At 45.2% G+C, this 26,819-nt stretch overlaps 1 protein-coding gene across 2 annotated transcripts; it reads right to left on the reverse strand.

Moving 5' to 3' along the window:
- Positions 1–473: 473 nt before the first annotated feature.
- On the reverse strand, positions 474–26,282 carry LOC130204632 (semaphorin-5B-like). 2 transcript variants are annotated; one of them, XM_056431480.1, is made up of 23 exons: positions 26,183–26,282; positions 21,342–21,375; positions 15,147–15,335; positions 13,873–13,972; positions 13,673–13,715; positions 12,869–12,931; positions 12,686–12,784; positions 11,829–12,042; positions 11,454–11,739; positions 10,577–10,706; positions 10,248–10,455; positions 9,967–10,174; positions 9,352–9,469; positions 8,895–9,079; positions 8,601–8,744; positions 8,350–8,497; positions 6,943–7,168; positions 5,870–6,091; positions 5,596–5,766; positions 4,408–4,557; positions 4,241–4,276; positions 3,507–3,718; positions 474–3,423 (listed from the first exon to the last, which is right to left on the reverse strand). In XM_056431480.1, the coding sequence occupies exons 3-23, from the start codon at positions 15,289–15,291 to the stop codon at positions 3,262–3,264; spliced, it is 3,270 nt and encodes a 1,089-aa protein (XP_056287455.1). In that variant the 5' UTR covers positions 15,292–15,335; positions 21,342–21,375; positions 26,183–26,282; the 3' UTR covers positions 474–3,261. The 2 variants fall into 2 exon arrangements, with proteins under 2 accessions (XP_056287455.1, XP_056287454.1); XM_056431479.1 differs by having other exon boundaries at positions 10,577–10,712.
- Positions 26,283–26,819: the final 537 nt, after the last annotated feature.

Genomic DNA, 26,819 nt, shown 5'->3' on the forward strand with positions numbered 1-26,819 from the left:
ACCCGATGTTTTTCTTCTATAAAGCAAAATGTCAATTATTGAAGACACGAGGGAGGCGGAGAAGTAAAGTCACTCAAATAAAGCAACTTGTGACCTCGTCTTCCTGCTTCAGTCAAACCTCTGAAAAGATTTTCAAAAACGGCTGAGTGGACAACAAAGCTGTTGGCGATGAAGTATTCATCTCTCCGGCCACTTGGTTGCTTCTCGATTGGTAATATTAAAATGTTTTGCAATCAAAAGGAATTGCAGCTTTAACTCATTTAGTATAAATCATTTTGATTTGATAACCTACCAGCCGCCTACATCCACAAATATTGTATGCAAAGATTATTCGGAGAGTTAAAGCTACCGTGCAGCTGTTCAATATTTTAAGAATTTCGATTTTTGTGATACGGAAATTTCAAATTACACAAAGACAACTGGTCTTAATGAGATAGTGACTGGTTTGAATTTGATTTTAGCAAAGACAACCATGATATTGGCACCAGAATTGATTTATTCCATTTTTACAGTGTACATTATACAAAAATATAGAGTACCAAAAGTTCACAGTGTCCAAAAGGCAGTGTTAAGTCAAATTCACATCATATTATCATGTGATGTGTATTTAGGGATCCGCTGACGAAGGTCTTTAAATACAAAACACAACCACGGGGTGACAACGCCCCTTTAAAAATTAATATCCCCATCATCTAGGCCAAATACATAGAGTACACACATACACTACCATTCAAAAGTTTGGGGTCACTTAGAAATTTCTTTATTTTTCAAAGAAAAGCACTGTTTTTTCAATAAAGATAACATTAAATAAAAAATACACACTATACATTGTTAATGTGGTAAATGACTATTCTAGGTGGAAACGTCTGGTTTCTAATGAAATATCTCCAGAGGTGTATAGAGGCCCATTTCCATCAACTATCACTCCAGTGTTCTAATGGTACATTGTGTTTGCTAATCGCCTCAGAAGACTAATATCTGATTAGAAAACCCTTGTGCAATTATGTTAGCACAGCTGAAAACAGTTATGCTGGTGATATAAGCTATACAACTAGCCTTCCTTTGAGCTTGAAGTTTGAAGAACAAAATTAATACTTCAAATATTAATCATTATTTCTAACCTTGTCAATGTCTTGACTATATTTTCTATTCAATTTTCAATTCATTTGATAAATAAAAGTGAGTTTTCATGGAAGACACGAAATTGTCTGGATGACCCCAAACTTTTGAACGGTAGTGTATGTGTACAGTTTTACACAAACATGGAGTGTATACATATGTGAGTGAGCCGGCACATGCAGTCACTTAGCACCCAGAGGTGAACACACATCTGGGTGCTTTGTCTCATAACACGGCAGGTGGAGACAAATATTTACATTTGAGAAACTCAAGATATGCAGATTATATACATTTTACAGCACGGAGTAACTTCAATATTAGCAATCCTGTACTGTGTGATGCGGCGACTACTTTTTGGGCTTTTTTTGTTGTTGTTGCATTAAATCTTGTGAAAATGTAAAATTTTACGTTTCTGTAATTTCAGAATAATTCCCGAGATATTTCCCTGTAAATATAATTCCTCGCTAAAAACAGAGACGGGGTGCAAATAACTTGGAGCGCTTTAGTCAAATTGCACGACAGTCAAGCACATTGAACTTATATGGAGAGCAACGATGCTAATAACAAAGGAAAAAAAGGATTTAAATGAATTTACTTTGCATTTCTGCCGTTATCTCGACCGCATTACATTTCTTTTTTCTGGGATACTTCTTAGAAATTAAGCGGAAATTACTGACCCCTCAAAAAGCGTTGCAGACTGTCAATCAAACGTTACATCGTGCACAACACACACAGGCAGCCGTTCACTCACATTCACATCCATGGGAAATTATCGGGATAGTTCACCTCACCTGCATGTTTTTGGACAAATAATGTGTTCTCTCCAAATGTACATGCTATTATTTGTATTCAGAAATGTAAGAAAAAAACATTGTTATAATCCAACATGCTTTCTAATTGAAAAAAACCCATTGTTTTCCATTAATTTCAGTAAACTATAAAGCCATAAAAGACTTTGAACCCGCTGAGCAGGTTCCTCCATCACATTGCTGCGTTACCTTTGAAGTGTGTGGCTCATTCATAGAGAGGCTTTAAAAATACTGTCATATTTTTTGGTGATTTATGAAATGATAACCTTAATGTAACAACATCCAGAGGACATGAGCGTGACTGCCAAATATCAGCAGATGCACATGCACTGAAATCTGTGAACAGACCTCAAATCAAATCTGCTGACAGAAAAGCCAACAAAGGTTTATGTTGAATAAAGTACAGTACAAAGCGAGGTGTGTGGGAAACATCCTCTTCAGCGTGGGTTTCCACTAAATATGAAAATTAAAGCAAATAAGCCAGAAATATGAAGTTCATTTCTCTGCTTCCTTCACAGACAGTGAGGGATGTTCCTCACAATTTGTCCGGTTTAGTTTTTTTAACTGATGTCCAATAACATGTTTTTACGGTAATATTGAGTCCGCTGAGAAGGAGGAAAAGTACAAAAAATCCCCAAAACACGTCCAGCGGGAATCCAGATACCTACATTGTCCAAGAAGGCCTGGCCATCCGGTCCGAACCGGCTCTCACGCCGCTGGCCTTGGAGAGGTCCGGTGTTTAGAGGCGAGCTTGTTGTGTTGCCACTTTGTTTTTCCTCTTCCGCTTCAAACTAAATAAGCAGACGTCTTTTTATAGAACGGGAGAGAACAAGAAACGTGGAAAAGTAAAGGAAGGAGACTCAAAGTGCAGTGGACTCTAACAATGCGTATCCAGGTTCAATGTGTTCAGTCTAAAGGCTGAAGGCCCAGCGACAGCAGAAGGACAGGAACACAACATGGCGCGTGTGTGTGTGCAACAGGTCGTACGTCGATTGGTGCACGTGGTGCGTGCTCTGAACCCGGAACGCTCTTTTGCGCGCTTAAAGCGACTCGTGAAAGATCTGACGCGAAAGAAGCGGCTTCTGGGACGAGACGCTGCTGCAGAATTCTCGGAAGAAAGTCTTTTTTTCTCTCTTTGCGCCGCCACCGAAAACCCAACCGGTCTGCGTGCACGGGCGGGATTTGAGTGAACCCGAGTCTTTAAAGATCTCATTTGGAACGTGAGTTTGTCGTTTGCCGCGATCTCGACCCAAAAATCGAGTTTTATCAAAATCTTGGTGCATTTTCTGAAACGAGGAAACACGTTATTTGACCCCGCCCCTCTCTCTCTCTCTCAGCTGTGCATGTAGGTCCTGCAGGGGGAGTCCGGGTGGAAGTCGTACTTGCCCGTGCCGGGAGGGTAGTAGGTGGTGGTGAACATGTTGCCGGAGGGCATCGGCGAGGGGAAGTGGTTGCACGTCTCGTCGTTGGCGTGGAGGTTGTTCTTGTTGAGCGTCTGTAGAGAGGAGACATGAAGTAGAGTCAGGCGACGGTTCCTCGAGCGCAGGGTGTCTTAATGACGCGACCGAGCCGGCACACCTTGAACTCCATGGGGATGTACTTCTCGTTCTTTGGCGTGGCGTTGCCCGGCTTGTTGTAGGTGAGGTGGTTGGGCGTGCTTGGGTGGATGACGGCCGACTCCGCCGACGGCCGGTTCACTTGGTGGCAGTAGGCGAAGGCCAGCGCCGACAGCAAGGCCGCGAAGAAGAAGCTGGCCGAGCCCGCGGCGACGAGCTGGAACAAAGTGAAGGCTGGGACGAGAAGGGAAGAGGGAACACGTTACTCCTCCCTTCAGGTTTGGGTATTCCTTGTGTGCAGATGGAGTGGGGTGAACATTCCCCTCTGGGGAACAGAGGTGTCAAGTCAAGGGAAAGGTTGGCCTGAGTTTGGGTTTAGACAATTATTTTCAAAAAAACATCCGACCACACCGACTATCATTGCAGCCGCCCAGTAAATGATCAGAAAGTCTAGAAAAGACACGCACAAGTCAATATGCGACCAACTGTGTGGTGCACGGCAGCTGACGAAGAAAGCCAATCGTGTGGTCGCTTTCAACATGAAGCAGCACCAAGTTATTATTATTATTAGACTTCAATTCAACCAAACTGGCATTGGTTGTTGTGGAAGCAACAGGAGACTGGAGGCTTCAAACTGGCACTATTCATGTGGGGAATTGAGGAGGTGTGTCTGAGCTGGAATATAGAAACATTATGTCCCGGGCTCGACATCTATCAGGTTTCATCAAAAGAGAGAGATGACTTTTTTTCACTCACTTCCACAGCTCTGGTCCTCCTGTCCAGGTAGAATAACTGGAGACAGACAGACAGGAATGAACACAGAAAGTCGGGAAAACTAAATCACCGCAGCTCCATTCGACATCGCCGTGAATTCATCTTTTTAATTTCGACACAGAGTGAGCGATTCGCCACTCGTCTCCTACCTGGCACCTCGTGAGGCCGACAGGACCTGGACATGGTGATGTTCCCCCGGCAGAGACCGGCCGCGGCCTCCTGGCCCTCGGCACAGCAGCGAGTGCGATGCTGCAGCCCCTCCCCGTCGCAGTCCCCCCACTCGGTCCACTCGCCCCAATCTGAGGAAACGAGGGGACGGAGGAAATAATGAACGCTCGAGACCGAAACAGAGAGGACGGTTGGTTGGTTTTCTGTCAATATATATGTGCAAAAATAAATACATATTGATGTTGGGAGTGTAAATATGTCACATGCACTCCAAGGATGATGTTTTGGGATCTGCCTTATCGAATCCCACAAGATAAATGAAAATTGAACTAGAATGGGCACTCGGTAGAGCGCATACCTTCGCATATCACAAGATTGGGCATTGAATTATGAACATTTTGGCATTAGTTGCATGCCAATTGGATAGAAATTGACCGCGCTATGGTAAAAATAAGATGTTGACCTTTTCATGACCTTGACCTTTGACACGATCGATCCCAAAATCTAATCAAATGGTCCCCGGATAATAACCAATCATCCCACCAAATTTCATGCGATTCGGTTTAACACTTTTTGACTTATGCGAGTAACACGCACGCATACAAATACACGGCGATCAAAACATAACCTTCCGCATTTTCAATGCGAAGGTAATTATGCAACCAGACCCAATCCATGTCCTTGGCTTTGTAAGAGCACGGGAACTGCAGTAAGGGGAGAGGGGGAAGGGGGGGGGAGCTGAGACCCCAGGGCTTTGGTCATCATCAGTCAACAGTAAGTTTACAGAGCTTTCCTTTGTTAATGGAACAAAAGCTCAAACTAGACGAGAGGTTGGTGACTCCAATTTGTCTTTTTTGTTGGTTGAAAGGCAAAAGGAATAAAGGTTCACGTCAACGACAACATTCGAGGCAATTTCATTCATCTCTTTACAGTTCATTTTGTGGCTTTCTTCGATTCCAATGCATGCTGGGACGAGCTCCAACAACCTAAACCCCAAATATGGATTCGCCACTTGCTGTGTGAGATTTCCCATCAGCGTCAACACAAACCACATGATTCAATCTAAGGGAGGCGGGGTTTCAATCGAGGGAGAGAATGCATGCTGTAAGGATGAAGATAAATGATTTTACTCAGCGGGAAAAGAAAGATATTCGCAAAGTGTGACTTACCCTCACAGGCGTGTGTGTTACAGAGCGCCTCCTCAGTGTGCAGGCCGATGCAGATGTCTCCTCCGCTGGCAGGGGGGGGGTTGCTGCACGTCCGAGTCCGCTGGTAGTGTCCGCCCCCACAGCTGGACGAGCACTGGGACCAGGAGGACCAGCAGGACCAGGCTCCCCTCACTGGAACACACACACACACATACACACACGGGGTTTATGATACACTTTATTGAAGGTTTCCTGCTATGGCAGCGACACTGACCAATCAGAAGCTGCCGTTCACCTGGGCACGGCTGAGTGTTGCAGTCCTGATACTCCACCGGGGATCCCACGCAGGCGCTGGGGTTGGTCCGGCCCTCCGCGGTCGAGCAGCTACGCTTCCGAGTTCGGAAACCCCTGGAGCACTGCTGAGAGCAGCCGGACCACGTTTCCCACAATCCCCAGCGCACCCCTTGGAGCTGGGACCAAGTCCGTCCACTCGTCTTCACCAGGTCACCCACCAGAGCTGGAAATACACAGACAACACAATGTTATCTTTTTATCGCCTCACTCAGCAGACAGACTGGTGTGAAACAATAATTAGTGAGGTGTAATCTGGGCCTCGTTAAAAATAATCAGCGAGCTCTCCGTTGCACCTGCCCCACACACACACACACACACACATCAGACATGATTAACCCTTGTGTCGCCTTCGGGTCAATTTGACCCGATTCAATGTTTAACCCTCCTGTTACCTTTATATTTACTAACATATTTTACCCTTGAGGTCAATATGACCCCAGCTTAAAAAAAAATAGAAAAATTTTAATTATTAATATTGTTTTTCCAAGTTTAGGAGTGACTATGTTTGTTTGTTGACTCCCGAAAAACACGACACATTACATTTGAATCGTCAAATTGACCCCAAGGCGACAGGAGGGTTAACATATGAATGTGGAAAACATCCCGAGGCGTTCATCGGGGACAGCAGATCCGTGGAACATTTAAATGATATGTTCACCTTGTCAGCTACCTATTTTTTTATGAAATACCTAAAGCGACGTGATTTTGTATTCTTTGTCTCCGTGTGAAAAGGAACAGCCATGGACGAGTGTTTCCATGATGTTCAATCAGTCTGCTGATCGATGTCTGCATACAGTTTGGCTATTTCCTGCTTTTGATGGGACCAGCTGTGTTTATTGTGGCAGACTGGGAGCTCCGCCACCAGCAGCCCTCTGAAGAGCCCAATCAGACGCAGCGCTTCTCACTGGGTTTTAGTATATTTGAACGTAGTTACACCAGGCTTAATTATTCAGTTTTAGACTGGTATAATCGAGCGTGTCCACTACACCTGTGCGGTTCATTCCCGGTACTCACAGTCCGTCTGGCAGGCTCCAGACCCGTCATTGGGGCAGAACCGGGTCTCCGTCTTCTTCTTGCCCAGCTGCAGCTGCTGGGGGTCGGGGAGCAGCGCCCGGCAGGTGTACCTGAATCTCTGCTCTTGCCTGGACCCGCCTTGACTGACGTTGATGGGCATCCAGGGGGTCCAGGGGGTGTTGCGGCGCACCTCAGGGCAGGCCTCCAGGTTACAGGCCTTGAACTCCTGGAGAGAACCGGAAGGAGGAAGCGGATCACCAACAAATGGCGTCCATGCTACTGCTATGCTCGTCTTTATCTCCCAAAGAATCCTAAAGATTCAGGAATCCATTATGAACAGCTTGCAACACAAATACCGCAGTTTTATTCTGGGGGGGACTATATTTCTGCGTTTAATGGGACGTGTTTGTGAAGAGGCGATGCTTAAGGCGGCATGGAGGGCTTGCACCTCCCTGCAGACACACAGTTACTCCTTCTGGACAGCTACCATGAAGCTCCTCACGAGCAGGTAAAAAGAAGAAGTAGAAGAACGGGCCGACACACTAAATAATTGGTCATAAAATTAGAGGGGGGAAAAGGACAAATCCCGTAATCCATCTGGTTACGATGCACTGAGCACGTTCATCCTCTAAAAGGAGATTTATCTGTATGTAACCCGTCCAATAACCCGTCCTCCAGCAAGTAGAGCATCTAGATAGATAGATAGAGATAGATATATACTTTATTAATCCCCAAGGGGAAATTTGTCGTAACAGTAGCAGCACCAATAAACTAAACACACAAGAATAAAAAATAAAATATAAAACAAAATATAAAAAACAGGGATGAAAGATATAGATGTATACAAGTGAAAGATATAGATGTATACAAGTATACAAAGTAAAATATAAAATAAAATATATATGTATATATACAACACACAATACTAATGACAAATTAAATTAAATATAAAAATATTAAATATAGACAGTGTGCAAAATGCAAAGTGTGTGTATGTGTGTAGTGTAAATAAATGAAATGTGTGAAGTGCAGATCAACATAGTGTAAATATTACGATCTGGCAAGAGGTGATCTGTTGTAGAGCCTCATAGCCGTCGGCTATCAATCCAAATATGACTGAACTGAACAATTTCTTCTCTGCAGAGGAACGTAATTGAGAAGTGTAAATAAATCTGACTGGATTTATTGATCCTGTCTGAAAAGGCCAGAACGGGAGAGAAGATTGAAACATATAATTCAATTTTTACTGTTGCTCAACCCCACGAGTGCAGGTTTAGCAGAGTGAGATAAAGTGAAGCGGAGGAGAGCGTGACTGCGTATGAACATGTGTGTATGCATCATCTTCATGGCTGAAGCCAATCAAATCAACCTTTAACACCGTTAACCTCATTTCTTTAATAAGCGTACCATGGAACATCCGGGACAGCTGTTGCCATTCTCGCAGGTCCTGGTCCTGGACTGGACCCCGCCTCCACATTCAGCACTGCAGTGAGCCCAGGGGCCCCAGGCCGCCCACGACACCGGCAGGGGACACGGCGTCTTCTCATTGCACAGCCTGGAAACACAGTGACACCGGGGTGTGTGTGTGTGTGGGGGGGGGGGGTCATTTCTTACGACGATGATCTCGTCCTCCCGGACACGAACGTGCCGCTGCTCACCTCTCCTCTCGACCCGGGCCGACGCAGATTCGACCGCCGTGGCGAGGCGAGGGGTTGTTGCAGGACCGCTGCCTCACTTCGAACCCGATGCCGCAGCTGCTGCTGCACTGGTCCCACGAGCACCAGGGAGTCCAGCCGCCGTTCCTGAGCAACGGCATCGGGACAATCCATTTGTTTCGTGGCACGGAAATAACCTCCGCTCTCACAGCCCTCCTGGCGAGGTACTCAAAGGACGAAGGAGAACGGTCGGAGCGATTCGACTATTTTTAGATTCCGAGAGCCGAAGATCTGCACCTGGAACAGTTTGCCACCTGGATGGTCGGGCCTTTGCAGTCGACCCCGCCGCTCCGGGCCTGGGGTCCGTCGCACGAGCGGGACCGACACACGCAGCTGCTGACGGAGCCCTCGCCGTCGTCGTGGTTACAGGGTTGCCACGGCGCCCACGTGCCAAAACCGCCATCCTGTGTCAGGTTCCTCACCTACGGAGACGATGCAAGGGGGTTATTAATGTGCACGGGAATAACGCCACATATCGATGCCCTGTAGTTGCAAATAATTATAATAGTGTTGCTAAACATGACAAACAAATAATAATTAATAGTTTAATTGATTTTTAGATTGCTGAAATGTAGTTGTTTTGTGTTATTATTGACAATAACCGCATATCAATCAAAGAGGAGCTTCTCCTGAACTCTCCACAGAGAGACAATGATGTCTTTACAATACACCAGACTAACTGGGTTGGTCTTACTGGGCACTCCGTGATGTTTTGGGTCCACTGGTTCATGTTGGCGCTCTCCTCGATGGTGGTGCAGCGCTTCTGCTTGTGATCCCAGCCACAGTAAGGGTCCCGAGCTTCCAGGCACCGACTGGCATGAACGCAGACAACTCGTCAGTCGGTAATTTTCAGAAGATTCTTGTGGACTTCCTATTTCCACAGCGGTCAGCAGGATGTTTAAAAATCGTAAGAGTGAAGGACTTCTATTCTTCTATTGTGCTTTGCATAGAGAATGCTAGAAGGACTGATACTGAGGTACAAGGTTCTGTTAGGTTGTCAATAAATTAATGAAATGACCAACGGTGTAACGCCTGCAAAAATATGGGCTGACCAATCAGAAGCAGTTTCTGAACAGGGAAAATAAACTGGGCTCTGAACACAACTTTTGGTTGACTGCAGAAATTGGATTTAGATTCGCTTTAAACTTTAAATATTCCCGTTGAGCCGTATTTGTGTCGTTATAAATGTAGCTCACTCATTTCCTTCTCTTCTGATCAACTGCAAAACAAAACTAACGCCTGTAGATCTCTCTGGAAGCTACAATCAATATATGTGTTGCTGTCGTGTTGAGGGTCTATTGAACCGTACCTTTCAGAAGGATAGCTGGAGCAGCGCGCCAACGGGATCTTCACCACTCGGTCATCCAGCCCAACAATCAAAGATCTGTCATTGTGAAGGATTTGCAGACTCCTAATTGGTCCGATTTGCCCTTGAGGGAGGAGCCTGAGCTCCTCCAGGTAGCAGCCTTGAAGGCTTTTATTGGTTGTGGAGAGAGCCTTCAGGATGGTGCCATATTCTGATTGGACGAGATTATTCATTTTAAATCACTAAATACGATTGTCGACCCGTCTTTCTGCCTCGTCTCTCACCGGTGGCGATGTACATGACGTGGAAGAGGGTGTCCCGGCCCTGAACGATGTCCACCACCAGCTTGGAGAAGCGCAGGTTGTCCTGGGTGAGCAGAGGGTTGACGGTGATGGGCTGCACCACGTCGTTCATCAGGAAGAGCCGCTGGGCGTCCTGGAGGCTGCGCTCCGTCAGGTTCCCACCGGGGCCCCCCTCCTCCAGCGTGCCACACTGAGGGACCAGAGTCACGCGTCAGGAACGTCGGCCGGTGGTTTTTTAAAATGCGCTTTCCGAGGCTGCGGGTTCGACAAAAGCTTTAAACTCCGGCAGCGAATTTCACCTTCAACCTTACCTGGAAATTGGGAATGGGGTTGGGGGTGGAGAGCCAGGCCGTGCGGGGGTTCTCCTGGTAGCGAAAGGGTCCGTTGAAGGCCTCGGTGATGGAGCTCAGATTGAAGGCACAGACAGCGGACGCCGATATGCTGTTCCTGGAGGAGAGGAGGAGGCGACCGCAGTCAGAGCCCAGCAATTCAGTTAGAAAGAGAATTATCAACAAGGTGTACAAAGAGATAAAGATAAAATACACGATGACGGAGAAATGTCTTTTTTAAATCAGTATTTCTTCCACAACATCTTAAAGGAAAACGCTGAAAAGTTTACTGCACTTTAAACATAACAAACACACCATCAACTCATGGAAAGTATTCCTCGTTATAGACTAAACTATCCATTTATATATCATATGATTACATATTTGATACTTGAGTTACTTCAGGGACTATATTACATAAATAGAGTATCTGAACACAGATGGAAAGTTAACAGACTTAGAGGAAAAATATATGAAACTAATGTATACAATCCCATTGAATAGATTTGAACCAAAGGACATTATGAATAACCAAATAAATTGTTGTTAGAGGCCGATTCAAGTGACAGCCTTGAATGTGACTGGCACAAGGAGTCGGGAGCGGGTCCTTGGACCAGGTTTTAGCACTAAAATGCATTTGATGAGATATCGTTGCTGTATGTATACGTGTCGTGGTATTCCACTGGGCTTGGAGAGTTCCCGTTGTGTTTTCAAGGATTGGCCTTGAGAATAAATGCATGTTTTTATGTAACACTTGCTGTTGGTATCCTCAGTAAAAACATATCAGCACAAGCCTTCAAACACTTGTTTATCAGTTGAACTCTAGTTCATATGAGAGGAGCGTTTCAGCGTCACTCACACATTGGTGGTGAAGATCCCGTAGATCAGGTCCTGCTCCGGGAGGTAAAACGTGCTCTGCAGCTCGTTGTAGTGGAAAGGGATTTCTCCCGAGCGCGAGCAGTTGAGTCGGGCCTTCATGAAGGTGGTCCAGGTGTCCTCCAGGAGGAAGCGTCCGCCCATGTCGTTCTTACAAACCCTCGCCACGCGAGAGAACACGATCTTGCCGCAGTCGTTTTCCACCGCCGTCTCCCTCAGGAAGAAGTAGGCGAATCGTCCGATCTCGTAAACGGACACGAAGTGAGGCTCTGAGAGGCGGGGCGAGGGCGGAGAGCGAAGATGTGGGAGATGCGACACACACACGGGTGGATGTGAGGGGGGGGGGGGGGTTCTTTACCGTTGAGCCACTTGGAGTTGTACTGGGCGGTGCGGAGCGGCGCCATGTTGCCCAGGCTCCTGTAGATGACGGGGTCCCGACCCGAGAAGTCGATCACCGTGGCGGCGTACAGCTCGCCTCGCTCCGTCACCATGGCGGTGGAGTTGTGGCGCGGGTCGTAGGGACAGCGGGCGACGCCGTTCACCGTGTCCAACACCCGGCTGAAGTTGCCAATCTGACGGGAAGTTTAAAACACAACTGGGTTTAAAGAGTTTCATTCATTTGCTGAAATGTTAAAATATTATTTATATTAATACTTTTCAGGATCGTGAAGCCAACAAAACCAATTCTTATTCGTGCAAAATAGAATCTCCTTTATTGGGCTGAGATGATGATTCAATTAATCAATCATCAAGTTTATCAATTAGTAAAGTCACAATTTTCTGAGTGTGAGTATTTAATGGATTTTAATATTTCTATGTTGTGTAAATCGAAAAGGTTGAATATTTCCTCCTTGGATTTGAAAATGTGTTGTTTTTTTACTATTTCCCAGCAATTTATAGTCTCAACAACTCGTTGACCAACCAGAAAACTAATGGACAGATTATTAGTTTCCAATTTGCCAACTTTTAAAAGACAATAGTACTGTTCTTCAGTCGTTTTTAGCCTATTTATTATAACTAACATGCTCTTTGCATGTCCAGTTCCACTTTTAAAGAATGTTTCCTACCTCAAGTCAAATGTTCTTGAGACACTGGTGATGGAGATGTGTGAATATTTTTGTTTTTTACTCATTTCGACGGCGGATGATCCCAGTGGCTCAGACCTGATCTAGCCGTGCTCCGTCACATCTCCTCTTGATGCACCGGTGTACCAACCTGCCTGGTCACACAGACCGGGGTGAAGGCGTTGGTCCCGCACGTGAAGAGCGTCGTCCCGCTTATCAACAGCACCCGGATGTAGTTCTGGCATTCCTCCTGCAGACGAGCGGCACAACTCAGTTCTGACGGCCGTCAATAACACGTTTTGAAAAGAGTCTTGTGTGTTATATGACTCACTACCTCCGTCTTCCCCTTGCTCTGACAGGACAGCTTTGTGTCCTCGTCCGGCGCCCATTCCATCGCCTGGGGGACAAAACAACCAAATGATCGTTAACTGCAACTCGGTGCAGACGGGATTCAGGAGCACGTCACACAACGTGTAAATGTGGGCTGGAAACACACATGGAACATTTGGGCGAAATGTAAAGGAAAAGTGAAACATGTTGAGGTTTACGCTTATTTGCTTTGTGGCAGAGAATAAGTAAGGAAGATGAAAATACACAAAACAAACAATATCATGTGTTTAATCTGTACAAAATAAACGTGTACTTAGAGGCCATAAGCCCCCTCAAAACCACCATGCGTCATTTATATACTTACATTAGATTCAATTAAATAGATGTATTTCGAACATGTATAAAATAATAAGAAAACAAAAGAACGACCAATAAAATAGTAAATTCTAAATAAACTGAATACATAAATATATGTGGAAAGGAGTAGTCGGTTAACACTGATAACGTAAGGACAAGGTCAATACCTTAAATAATTCGCTTAATGTTTATTACATTTAAAAAATAATTAATCATCTCAGTATATAAATATTTATGTGTAATATAATGTAAATAATTCAACAAAAAAACATTAAAGCTGAATTTCCTTTTTGATAAATTTCAATCAGCCATTGAACCTTTGAATAATTACTGTCAAACGTGATTTTACAAAATGTAAATAGCATCTAAAACATTTAAACCCTGTAATCCATTTCTGATAACAGTATAAAATATGAATGATATTAAAACATCTCTTTAGCGTACACGTTACCTGTATGAGCGAGGCGTTCAAACTCAGCCTAAAGAGGAAGTTTCTGTAAAAGAGATGTTTAATGTCAAGCAGAGGACACACACACACACACACACACACACACACACACACACACACACGAGCGAGTTCAAGGAATGCAAATGATCCAAGCAGATCATGCACGTTGCATTTTGGCGACACATGGGGATGGATGCTGTCACCTCGCTCCCACAATGAGCTGGTTTCTGCTCTGGTCCAGCGCCAGCTGGGAGAAGTCCTTCACTCCCGGATGGGAGAACTCGGACATCCACGGCCTCAACGCTGGAAAGAAGGAGGAGAAGAGGAACGGGATGAGGAGACGGGGAAGAGGTGCAGAGCCTAGGCCATGAGGTGCGTGAGAACCCGTCTCCACCGAATGCCGCCGGGCTCACGGCTCCAGCTTCAGTGTTTTTACTGATTTGTCACATTTTTCTCCAGTGAAATCACCTTCAACCTTACAGACAAAAAAATGGGCGGAATATAAACAGAGTCAGGCAGTCTGGTGGCAAATGTATCAAGGCGACAAACAATCCTAAAACACAGTGAGTGACCAGAGTGACTCCGAGTCCTCCTGCTGATTAAAACAATTACATTAAGTCTGGACTGATTTGATTTTCTGGTCTTAACTTAATGAAAATCAATAGCAGCAAACACAAGTCCACTCGCTCTTATTGCGGTCGATTTTGTATCAATTCATTCTCTGTACTTTCATTTGCTCGGCTTTCTTTCTTTCTTTCTTTACCAGGCAAAGCAGGTCGAGACTTTGTTGATGAAAGGTGCTGCGTGAATAAAGCGTATCGATATAATATACGAAATGAAATGCTCTTGATTTAAAGCCTCCGGGCCGCATGACAGCGGAGATAAAAAAACTGAACCACATTAAAGGGCAACAAACGAATCCTTACGGAGGATTTCAGTGCAAATTACTGGAGTGGAAACCAACGCTGATTCCTTTTATTGGACGGCGCATATTGTGGGACGAAGGTATCCAAAACAATAACGGCACGGTTCGCCAGTCGAGCCCTTAGAGCTGAATGGAAGACGACATTCTGCACAAAGTAATATCATCAAAAGGCCCTTTCACAGCTTAAGGGCATTCAATGAGGCCACTCAAAACATGTATAAACTTCATATAATTAAAAAAATGCGACGTTGTTAATATCCTTATTTCATTGATCAGATTAATATTCAGATTTTCTGAGTTTATTATTTTCAAACTACAAACTTCAGTAAATCAGATGTAAAAACAGATTTACAATTTCTTTAACAAAGCCAATTCATTTATATTCATATATGGCATATTATGAAGTTGGGTGGAATCTTTACGAATCAGCCTTCCAGACCATCAAAGCCGGATTCAGCCAGTCTTCATCTTCCTCTTCGGGCCAGTCGTCGATAACGGCGTTCAGATATTTGAACGTCCAGCGGGTCTCTGAGGACGGAGACTGACACTCACCTTGGTACTGGACCACCGGATGCTCCTTCCTCCTGCAGTCTGCCGGCCTGATGCGAGGCTGCTGGGACAGACACGCAGACAGACAGATGACCAGCACGAGGCCTCGGGGGGAGAGGGCCCACGCCCCCCACCCGGACGTAACCATAGCTACAACCGCATCCAGTCTTCTAGCGGGTCCTCGGGAAACACCTGGTGGAAGGAGGAGGAGGAGGAGACACCTGTTCATTTTAGGCCCACGGCTAAATGCATAGCAACAAACCAAACCAATATGTTAAATCACAACATCTGGATTGGATTTTCAACATCCACACTGTACATTGTCTGCACTCCCTTCCTCTGTCTCTGTCCATCCATCTGAATCTGGGGCCCCTGCTGTCTGTGTGCTCTGTCTGTCAGCGCGACTCGGTCACGGCTAATGCCCCTCAAAAGGCCAGAGCCGGCAATCTCTCTGATGCCGACTCTCGGGCCGATGGCGCCATCAGCGGGCATCGCTCCGACTGAGGAGAGCCATTCAAAGACGAGCCCGGAGCCAGACTGGGGTCGCAACCTTTGAACTGGGGGTCACATGAAGGGTCTTTGTGTCATCATCAAAATCCATTTATGAACGTCTTATCTGGTCAGAGATGATGATCCAGGTGTCAAATGCAACACAAATATGCTGATGATTTTAAGCTGTAAATTGTGGACCTTTCAGGGATTCATTATTTGGTCACCAGGTCGAACAACTTGCAGCGAAGAGCTGAGAACGCAATCTGAGAAGTTCCCTTAGGGATGCCAAATAACTCCCACAATGAGGCCAGCAGGTAGAATACAGATGTTCTCACCACCGTTTCAACGTACGGACCTCCGGGTCAGAAGGACGACGACAGCTTCACTGTTGCAGGGTAACATTCGAGTTATTTGTAGAAGGAGATAGAAACAGAAGTGGATGACACCCCCAGAGCTCGGCCTCGGGATGGAAAACAGTTGAGGTCAAACCAAAGAAACTGTCTTACACATTTTAAAACCATCGAGGAAAGGTTTTAGAGATTTTAACTAGATCATACATTTGGAGAAGGTTTTATTTTCTGAAGAAAATGTACGTTTGATTGAAATCAATTTGAGATCCGAATATTAAAGCAGATCAAACTTCCCGTTTCAGGTTTCAAGGGGAAGTCTGTTTACAGGTGTTGGTGTTTACTCAAAGTAGTATAAAGCCGTGTGTGGCTCTCCAGAGGGAGCTTCGTAAAGTCTGATGAATTGCCTCAAGTGATGTCACTTAAGTCGACGTCAGCTGGAGACAAAAAAAAACAAGTTTAAAAATGAAATAAATCTGGTGTGTGGAGGGCCACGAACTATCGCCGGTTGTGTTGCATTGTGGGTAACGTAGAAGAATGCCTCGAGTTGATGACAAAAAAAAAGAAGAGAAGAGTTCTTCTAAAAACACAGTTGAGCGGGTTTGTTAAGCTCCGCCCACTCCCCTTAACCCTTCGACGATACAGCTCTCGCAGCTCTGGAGAATGGAGGCGGTGAATGTCCGCCTGTCGTCTGCTGAGGACTGAATGTGTGTGCGGAGGCCGCGGTTTCCCAACCTGCTGGGTCTCACATTGCTGCTTAATGAGGCGACGGGAGCAGAGCCTTCACCGCTGGCCTCGCCTTTGTCCCGCGGCAAAGGCCGGCCGGTGAGAGGCCTATAGTGTTCTGCCACTCGTCTCCTCGGCACAATGAGGGGGAGCGGCCGCAGACGTCAGTGAGATTCATCGGGGGCGGGAGGAAACTTTGGGATGCAGATTCTGGCTCTGTGATCGGCCTCCGCTAAAGACGGAGGCTGTCGGTTTTAATGAGGCCGTTTGTCAGAGCCCTCCGACGAGCCATGCGAGTGTTTTCAGAGCTACCGCGACGAAAAGTACTTTGTTAAAGCAGGAGAAAGATCGCAGGCGTGATTCAACGACGCCCGAGCTGGCCCCCGCTTACGCCTCGGGTGACTCACAGGGCATCAGATCACACATCGACCAAATGATTTGCCGTTTTTAAAATCGGCGGAAGGCTCACAAGAAGAAGGGAGAAGAAGAAGAACAACAACAAACAACGATGCCGTCAATTCTATATGTGATGTACGCTGATAAAAGTCAGCCGCGTCGTCCTTTGATGCTTCTACATGTGGCTTAAATGAGTTCCGAGAACTTTCCAATCAGCCAAAACACCTCCAAGAAACGTTAAAACGTTAAAACGTTTTGTGAAGAAGCACCGTGTGGATGGAAAAGTATGAAGCAAAGCGCTCGAGTCAGAACATTCATTCATTCATGGAGCTGAGGCCCGCGTTGGAAAAAACCCTTAACCCTTGTGTTGCCTTCGGGTCATTTTGACCCGATTCAATATTTAAACAACCTGTGAGGAGATTAGAGGCAGTCTATTGAGTGATGCATGTGACCGCATGTGTGTTTGGACTGCGGGAGGAAAAACACGAGAACACGAAGCAGACATGTGACCCCCACACGGAGAGACGCTCTGCCCAGATGTTGACCTCTGATAGATAAGATATATACTTTATTAATCCCCAAGGGGAAATTAGTTCTCTGCATTTAACCCATCCTTAGTTATTAAGGAGCAGTGGGCTGCAGTGATGCGCCCGGGAAGCAACTGGGGGTTCAGTGCCTTGCTCAAGGACACTTCGACTTGCTACTAATGGGGAGAGCCGGGATCGAACCGACAACCTTGGGGTTGCAGGACGACCCCCTTACCCCACTGAGCTACAGCCGCTAGCAGAGTTTAGGCCTCGAAAAAAGCTCAACACGACAGGTGTATTCTTCATATCTCTCGCCGCTTTGAGTTCACGCCAACATCCTGACATTTTTACTCCTCGCTCTGTATTTTTTAAGTAAACGTTATTAAATCCGACGAGCAGGAATGCCTTCGTAGTCAACGGAGGCTTATTTGAAAGGATTGCAGCTTTCCGGATGTTCACACCAAGCTTCTCTGCCTCTCAGGACACTGGACTGAGTACATGTTGTCACTAAATACCAAACTGCACCGCGTCACCCTGGAATATGTCTCCGGCCCTCAGATAGATTTTGAGAACAGAAACCAGAGCAATGGTTGCAATCCTCAGACTGCAAATCTTTTAATTATTATTATCACCTACAAATCCAGAAATACTGGCTTTAAATCCGGCCTTTTTGACTCATAGAAACCTGAAACAGAAGCAACGTTGGGACGTGGCCTCTTCTCAGGGACTTTTCATTCTCAGATTGATTCATTGACTATTTATAACATTTTATACAACATTTAGGTAACATAGAGCCTCCCTTCTTTATTATCCAAGCACTTCCTGTTGAAGCACTCTTGGCTTTGTCCTCAGACGAAGTGAAGCAGCCCTCCCAGGGTGCGCGTCACTCCTTAAACTCTCCGCTTCAATATGAATGAGTCGACGCGGCGGAGGGGAGAGTGAACCGTGAGCCTCTTTTGTGGCCATGTGACCGCTAAGCTCGCTGATCGTTTGAATACGCCCACAGGGGCAGCGGCACTGCCACTGTGAAGGTACTATTTCTTATTCTGTCAGGATGAGTGACAAAAACAGCGATTATATGGACGTATACGACGACAAAAAGACGCACAAACGACCTTGGAAATGCTTTATAGCGCCGTCAGCCGGATTACACGGGCTACAAAATGAGCACGCCGAGACGTGTTAAGTGAGCTTCACTAAAGTCCTGACAAATCCTCTTCACCAGGTGCTATATTTCAGGGGAAATTAATTACACGTATTTATTTCCTCATTCAGACGCCTCGCAATTTGTTCACCTCAGCGGCATCAACGACTAAAAAAGGAGCGAGTCCAGCGTTTGACCTTTGTATATCAGCCTCTTGTCTCAACTCCCTTGTACTTGGGCTACATCCAAATATCATTCAAAGAAACAGTACACACACACACACACACATAGAGAGGAACCTGCTCCAAACTCCAAATGCCTCCTTCCCAAAACAACAGCTGCAACCCAAAAGAAAACCTCTAAAGGTTTCTCCGTCTGGTACACAGCGGCTCATACTTGTAAAACTGTGATATTAATGACCGGTGAAGTCGGAGCGAGCGGACGGCGAGAGGGCGTCCAAAGTCTCTCCATCAAAATATTCAGAGAGGACCATTTCCGAGGCACTGTTCTCAGCTCCTTCCTACCGGGGTGAATGGCCTCTCTGTGCAACCGGCCAACTATCTGCCAATGGGCGCTCTCTTTTACAAGTGAATGGACTGAGTTTAGCCACAGTGAAAAAGACACACTAACGTGCCATGGCTGCGCCACAATGGCCGCTCGGGTAATTTGCCAAACCTAATGATGCCGGTTTGGCCCCGGCTAGAGGAGGTGGAGAGCAGGAATCCTAAAGAGGCACACAGCTACACTGATCCCTCTCTTCTTCCTATCTCCCCTCTCGCTTATCTCCGTCTCCCTGGGCGCGCTCGTCGTCAACTCAATTGCTTTTGCTTTCGGGGGAAAGACACGCATCACCGAATGCATATTGCTTTGTGCGTTCTCTGAAAGCGCTCCGCGATGAAGTTGGTCTTTTAGCACATGGAATGAAAGTCATTAGAAAATCTTCTACCCACAGTCGGAGTCTGTGGATAGACGGTCGTATGCCGTCCAGTGTCGGAAATTAACCTTCAGCGAACAAGTATTAGACATTTGAGCCATTAAAAAAAATGTTCCTCACTTGTCGTTATCTATTTTAATTCCCCCCCCCCCCATTCACACCACTGTAGGGGGCGGGAGGATGCACTTTTAAAGTGTGGTTTACGAAAGTAGTCCGCCAATAAAGAAGAAGAAGGCTGTAAGTGGGCCGCCAATATAGAAGAAGAAGAATGAGAAGAAGAAGAAGAAGAATGAGAATAATAATAAGAAGAAGAAGAAGAAGAAGAATGAGAAGAAGAAGAAGAAGAAGAAGAACCTGGTTGCCTGGTTCAGACCATTACATCTTCCCATGCCAACCAGTTTGGGTCGATGGGAGCAGAAAGTGTAACAATGCTGTCTGATTTCAGCCGGCCTCCCTCAAGGAGATGTTAAATGGAGGAAAACTACACAAGCAATTATGCTTAAGTGCATCCAGTTTTAATGTTGAGCTGCAGAATACAAATTGTAGGTTAGGATTTTGTCATCCCTTTAATGTTCCGATGAGTCGATATCCTGCTTTTGGTTCTGCTGGCCGGCACAAAATGTGCAGACGCAGGTTGAACTAATACTATCACGCCAAATAAGACTGCCTTTCAAACTATTTGGGAACATTAAGAGCATTGCAAATGATTAATACATCGCATGTAACTGAGGGTGTTCTCATGGAGCAGGATCTCAGGTACTCTTTGATTTATTACAGATTAAAGAATATCATGATGACTTGTATTTTTCAGTTATGGCACATCCTTGACTCGCCATAAAAAAAATACCGTAAAAAATAATAACTGATTAAAGACATGCGAATCAACCGTAATCCTATTAATCCATCTAATCAACTACGAGGGTTTACAGCCCAGTTGCCGGTGATCATGTGGAGGGGGAAAGGAGAGCATAATTGCAATTTTTCCATATAAATTGCCAGGTGGTAGCTGCTTCGGTCAGAAATAGTAATCAGTATCTCAAGAACGTTGCCAGGGTTTACAATGAGAGCAACATGTGGCTCGTGCTTGGAAAAAAGACCAATTGCTCATTTATTGAATGTTAAAATGAAGAAAATACAGAATCCAGCCTGAGGCTATTGATCCAGGCTGTTTCCTCTGTCTCTCTCCAGCTTTTCTCTCCTAAAACCATTCTGATGCCAATTACAGCACTCAAGCCTCACACAGAACAAAGGAAATATCCACACTACACATTATCCCCGGATAACACATGCCTATCCATGCTAAATGTAGTCCCTCCGCGGGGAGAGACAGAGCGATACACGCCGAGGATGGGAATGAAAAGGGGTGAGGGAGAGGTCGGGGGTCATGGTATTGATCACTGATGGAGAAATTAGCCTGCAAGGAGGAGAAAAGACGAACTGGCGATTAAAAAAAACGCCACAAAAAAGGTGGGCGACTTAGACACAAAGACAGGAAGGACACAAAAGAATAACTAACTGTACGGAAACAGCCAACCTGCACAGGGGAAATATATATAATATATATTCAAAAACTATACATACACGGAAGTGCAGAGAGACTGCACACGGAAATATACAAGGGAATACACTTACTGGTTCACCATCACCAAACACAGACGGACAGATCCTTCACATGGGGAGAGAGAAAGAAAAGAGAGAGAACTTGTTACACATCGACACACAGTGGCACGCTGACCAGAGTGTTTGCAAGGCGGTTGAGGGGGGGGGGAGTAAAGGGGTGTGTGTGATGGGGAGATGGGAGGAGAGGGGGGTGGGGGGGCAAAGCATTCCTGTTTGTGCAGAGCCAACTTAAGCCTCTGAATAGAGAGGGATGTCTGCCCTGTGTGAGTGTGTACTGTTATTGTCGAGAGATCTGGGGATCCAAAAAGAAAAAGATTAGGGTAGTAATCAGCAACAACGTGAACGACCGCCAAGAAAATCCTTGTTGAAATGGATTCAGAAGAAATATAAACAGCCGAGTGATGAAAGAAACGAGCGCTGCAGCTCCCCGGTCGACGACACTACATTTCTCCATTTTAAACATTTCATTCGACTTCGCCATTGGAGATTATTTTGTTCAACCTGGCGGGGGACTTGTAACTGAAAGGGTTCAAAAGTCGGGCCTCCTCTTTCATGGATCACCATTCCAGCGTTTCTTTTCATTATAATTGCTCCCAAACTATAGAGGTTTTTCATTGGGTCCCAGTGAAGCCGTATTTGCTCAGGTCAGCTCAAATTCACTGTTTTTTTAAATTATTTTTTTAATTCCTCGTGGATTTGTGTGTGTTTTCATGCAGAAATAAGCGTTACGTGAGATGCACGTTAGACATATCAGGGTGTGTCATCAGAAGCTGCTTCGAGGCATTCATCAAGCTTCTCAAATAAGAAATACTATATTTTGCTTGTCAAATAATTCCCCTGTGAGAAACGCCTCTGCGGTGTGATGTGCAGTTTCAACAGTTGACAACAACAACAACAACAAAAAACACTCCCTGCGGTGTGATGTGCAGTTTCAACAGTTGACAGTTGACAACAACAACAACAAAAAACACTCCCTGATGTTCAGGATCTTGACTCCTCGAGGTTCATTCAAATTGTTATGTTGTGTTCAATAAACACGAGGAAAAAGAAGAGCTTTCTTAGCCGGACATCCGTATTGACGACAGAAGAGTAACGGGTTTCAAGATTCCGGAACATTTTGTGGATTCAAGGTCAAGAATGAAAAAAAAACTATTTTCACACGTCACATTTTCAAATCTACCGTCTTCCTGTGGACATATCTCTGCGTCAACAAGCAGGAAATATGACAGGTATTTATGTCCTGCCCACGGCGACCCGGTTAGGCTTCGGCTACAGAAGTGCCACAATCTGAGGCCGCTTAAGGGGGGACGAAGGGGCTGACCTCCCATTCACAAATTAATGGCCCCCATAAATCAGATTCAGTGAAGAAGCGACAGGATCGCTTAGCTTCTCGTGTGCCCAGCGGAGCACGAGAGACAAACAACACTTCCCGGTCTCCTCATCCCCGACCTTCACAGAGCGGGACATTCATCTCCCTCTGCCTCAGTTTCACCACAGCAGAGTACCAACCCCCCCCCCCCGAATAGCTCGTTCCTGTGCAAACTTCAGGATGACCTCCTCCGGCTCTGTTTTTACAACCCTCCTGTCACTGCTGAGGCTGAATGATTACCGGCACGGCGAGACGCTGGCAGAGAGCGATAACCAAAATGTAGGATCGATGAACGACGGCCGAGTTCGAACATCGACGAGAGAGCAGTGGGCTAATGAAGAAACGGGCCCCCCCGCGGTGTCCGCCTAACGAGTGGATATGATGATGACTTCTGAGTCGCCTTGTCTCGGTGTATCAGAGCTGCTTTAGAGAACATTCTGCCGCCTCTAATTGGCTCTCAGTGCCAACGCCTTCTGAAAAGCCAGAGTTATTTGTGGTGCGAGCCCATCGAGGTAAAATCAATAAGATGGCATGAGCCATTTTTTGCATCGTAGATATCTGATTGCCTGTCACCAGAGTTCCTGCAGATCAACCCTTTAAATCCGGGGCTCGGGCTACTTTTATTAGCTTTCAAAAAGGCACTCTTACGGATTGTGCAATATTAATTGTAATATATAAAAATACACTTTTAAAGTAAGAGTTGCACTTCTGCAGCTCCTAAAAATCGAATAGCTTTTTAGACCTGCATTAACTAATTTATGTCGCCACTTGGCGGCATCAATAATTGGAATGTGACCCGTTATTATTCATGAGGAATATATTGATTCGTGCAGCTTTAACTACTCCAACATTTGGGCTAAAGGCTAAAACAAATAATGAGGCCCTGGTTGTTTGTTTTTAGAGCTTTTAGTTTTAAATGTTTTACGAACACTGATGAGAAAACGTTGCGGCCGAAATAATTTAAACAATTTATCTCCAAAGATTTTAAATAATCCATGACCAGCTACAGTGGAGGCCTACGGCGGTGACCCAACAACTCTTAACCCCCCAAATAAGCCCCCCGCCCCCCTCCCCAGGTCACAGCCCTCAATGGAGGCCTTGTCCGGCACATAGCGCTCCACTGTGAAAAAGGTCCGTGTGTCGCGGAGAAATATTGACTTTTAATGCTTCAAACATTCAGCTCGCTCCGTTTTAAACAAACCTGGCTGTGTTGATTTAATAAAACTCCAGAGTTACTGAGGTCTAACTTCTGGAGCAATAAAACTCTGCTCATAGGAGTCACACGCACACACACACACACACACACACACACACACACACACACAGCCCAGTGAGGACACTATGAAATCAAATCAGATGCCTTCAGGTTAAACTGAGAGTTCGACATTCTGGGAAATGGGCCAACGGGAGATGTTGTGAAAGAAATATGCTAAATATGAAATATCAAGTTCAGCTCGCTCCAGTCCAGACTTTTCTCAATTACACTTCCTGTATCGTTTATTCACTTGTGTCGAAATAGAAAGTTATCGATAAGCTATTTCTTGACCAAGCGTCTCGAGCATCAAAAAAACTCCTGAACAAAGCGGTCAGTCACTTGTGATTGAAAGGTTGTTGGTTTAATTCCCTAAGCGGGCGCCCTGCTTTACTCCAACAGCTCCTGCGAAGGGCCCAAACGCAAGATGGTACACTTAAATTCACCAACACCAATGTTGTTTCACTGCTGCTTTCTACCACGTTTTCCAAGAAAAACACAGGACAACATTCAGAATAAATAAAGGTTAAACACACACAGAGGAGGGGAGAAAACCTTAAAACCGAGCGGCCCGTCCATCAGCCTCTGCACTCTTTCCCTCCTCATCCATCTTTCCCTCCCTTTCCACTTCAGCCTGACCTCAAACGGTGGAGGTCTGTGGGTAACACATTCAGGCATCCAGATTAATGATTTAATGCCACTTCCATTTAGGGGGTTATGTATTAGCGGCAGTGAGTCCTTATGAGGACGTAGCAGCTCTGTTTCCACTCAGGCTGTAATTTTATGTTTAGAAAAGAGGCGGAAAAAAGTGTGAAGTTATAACCATAAACTATCAATAAATACATCCTACATGGAATCCTTGTCACTTTATGCTTGCTGACTATTTTTCAACAGGTATAATTTACATTTCTCAATGCATGTTTCATCTTCAGCCTTTGAATCGTTGAGCTAAAAACATTAAATAAACATGATAGATTGAAAGTAATCTGCACTTTAAGATAAAAAGATCCAATGACCCCAGAATTTCAAATTAAAGGTCTTTAGATCTGGAATAAACTATTTGTGTTGGTCTATAGCAACTAAGATGTTTAGGCTCTCCTCCTTTTATTGTTCAGCCTGTTGTATAATCAGACAACTTAAAAGGGTACCATGATGTATATTATATGACAAGTAAATAAGAATCAAAACGTGAAGGCAACATGGAGCTACTCTTAGTTTAAGATCAGCTCTTATTGCATTAACATGCACATGATAAATCTAGAGCCCGCATGAGTAATTTAGTGTAAAGCGTTAACAGTTATTGCACCTGCACAAACTCGATAAAGCAGAGCAATCGGTCAGTTTAGTGTTTGTTTGTATACCAGCATATTAATAAAAAGTACTTGGATTACATTTATGAGTAATGATGAATAATTACTTTGAGTTTAATTGTTCCTCCGTAATGCACCATCAGTATAGAGATTTTAAACAGTAAATGTGTGTGTTTTGTTTCACCGTCTGGTGCCACAGCATGCATTGTTTTGATTGAGTAAATGTGACTGCATTAACTGGTGAATGGACGCCGCACACACACACACACACACACACACACACACACACAGACACACACACTATATGCAGAGCTCTCAAGTTTTGAAGACAGGCAAGAGTGACATTTCCATCAGCACCCCCCCCCCCCCCCCCCCGCAGAACGAAATTTTTGGATATCAGTCAGTCGCGCGCAATTCCAGGATGCTTTATTTCCATCGGTTGCTGGATTAAATCTTACAGATACAACAGATACAGATTTTTTTATTTTATCGGCTGATAAGTGGCTCCTCACAGCAGAACTCCAAGGGAGCGCTTGATTCCTCCACGGTGAGGGCAGCGCGGCCAGCTCATGTTTGCGCGCTGCGGCACATTAAAACATTAAATAGCCGAGTTTTTTTCAGCGTGAGAAATACGATGTGTGGCGGGAGTGCGTGACTTAAGACCGAAATGCGTGAGTCTCACGCTCAATGCGTGACACTTGAGAGCCCTGCTATATGTTTGTCATTTGTATTAACTTAAAATTAAACACGTTCTCCGGAAAGTTCGGCACCGAAAACAAATTTATTTCTGAATGCGGGTCGGCGTCAATGCTTTTTTTTACTACAGCACCAACATTTAAAAAATAAACGAGAAGAAGTATATACTATCTTTCAAAAGCTTCCTCCTAAAGACGAGTTGAAACAAAATGCATCTCGAGCTTACCTTCCACTTCCGATTCCTCGTGCGGTTCCTGAAGGTCTCAGAGACGCAGAGGGTCCAGGTCCAGGTCCAGGTCCAGGTCCGCTATCCGGACTGTCTGGACTCTGCAGCTGCGGCTCCGCCAACAGCAGCAAGTTGTAGTTTTAATTTGGACCACTAGGGGCGCTGTCACGAGCCGACTGTGGATCAAAGCTGGAATAACCTGCCACATGGCAGAGATGGGATCATTGGGGGCAGAAATCTGTGAAAACAGCTTGGCTGCCACCTACTGGGACGTTGCCATATCCCTTCTATTTTTTATTTTCACTTGTTTGAATTATACTAATCATCTGGGCAATATAATAAGTCAATATGTCAAGGTCAGCATGATGGAGATTCAATTAGGTGCTAGAACAAGCAGGTATAATTGACAGTTTATGATATGTGCATGTGTAGCATGCACCTTTCGCTTTGACAGGGTTGCAGAAAGAAAAGCACAATCAGAAGTGTGTTCAAATGTTAGCATTCGAATAGAAAGAAACAAGAAATAGAGCTCTTTAATTAATATTAATAACAATTAATAATTTCGAGATTACATTTGTTTTCTTCATTTCAGCAACAATTGCTCATGTTCCACAAATGCATTCAATGCTTATAAGGC

This window comes from Pseudoliparis swirei, chromosome 14 (genome assembly GCF_029220125.1).
Source record: "Pseudoliparis swirei isolate HS2019 ecotype Mariana Trench chromosome 14, NWPU_hadal_v1, whole genome shotgun sequence".
Lineage (NCBI taxonomy): Eukaryota > Metazoa > Chordata > Actinopteri > Perciformes > Liparidae > Pseudoliparis > Pseudoliparis swirei.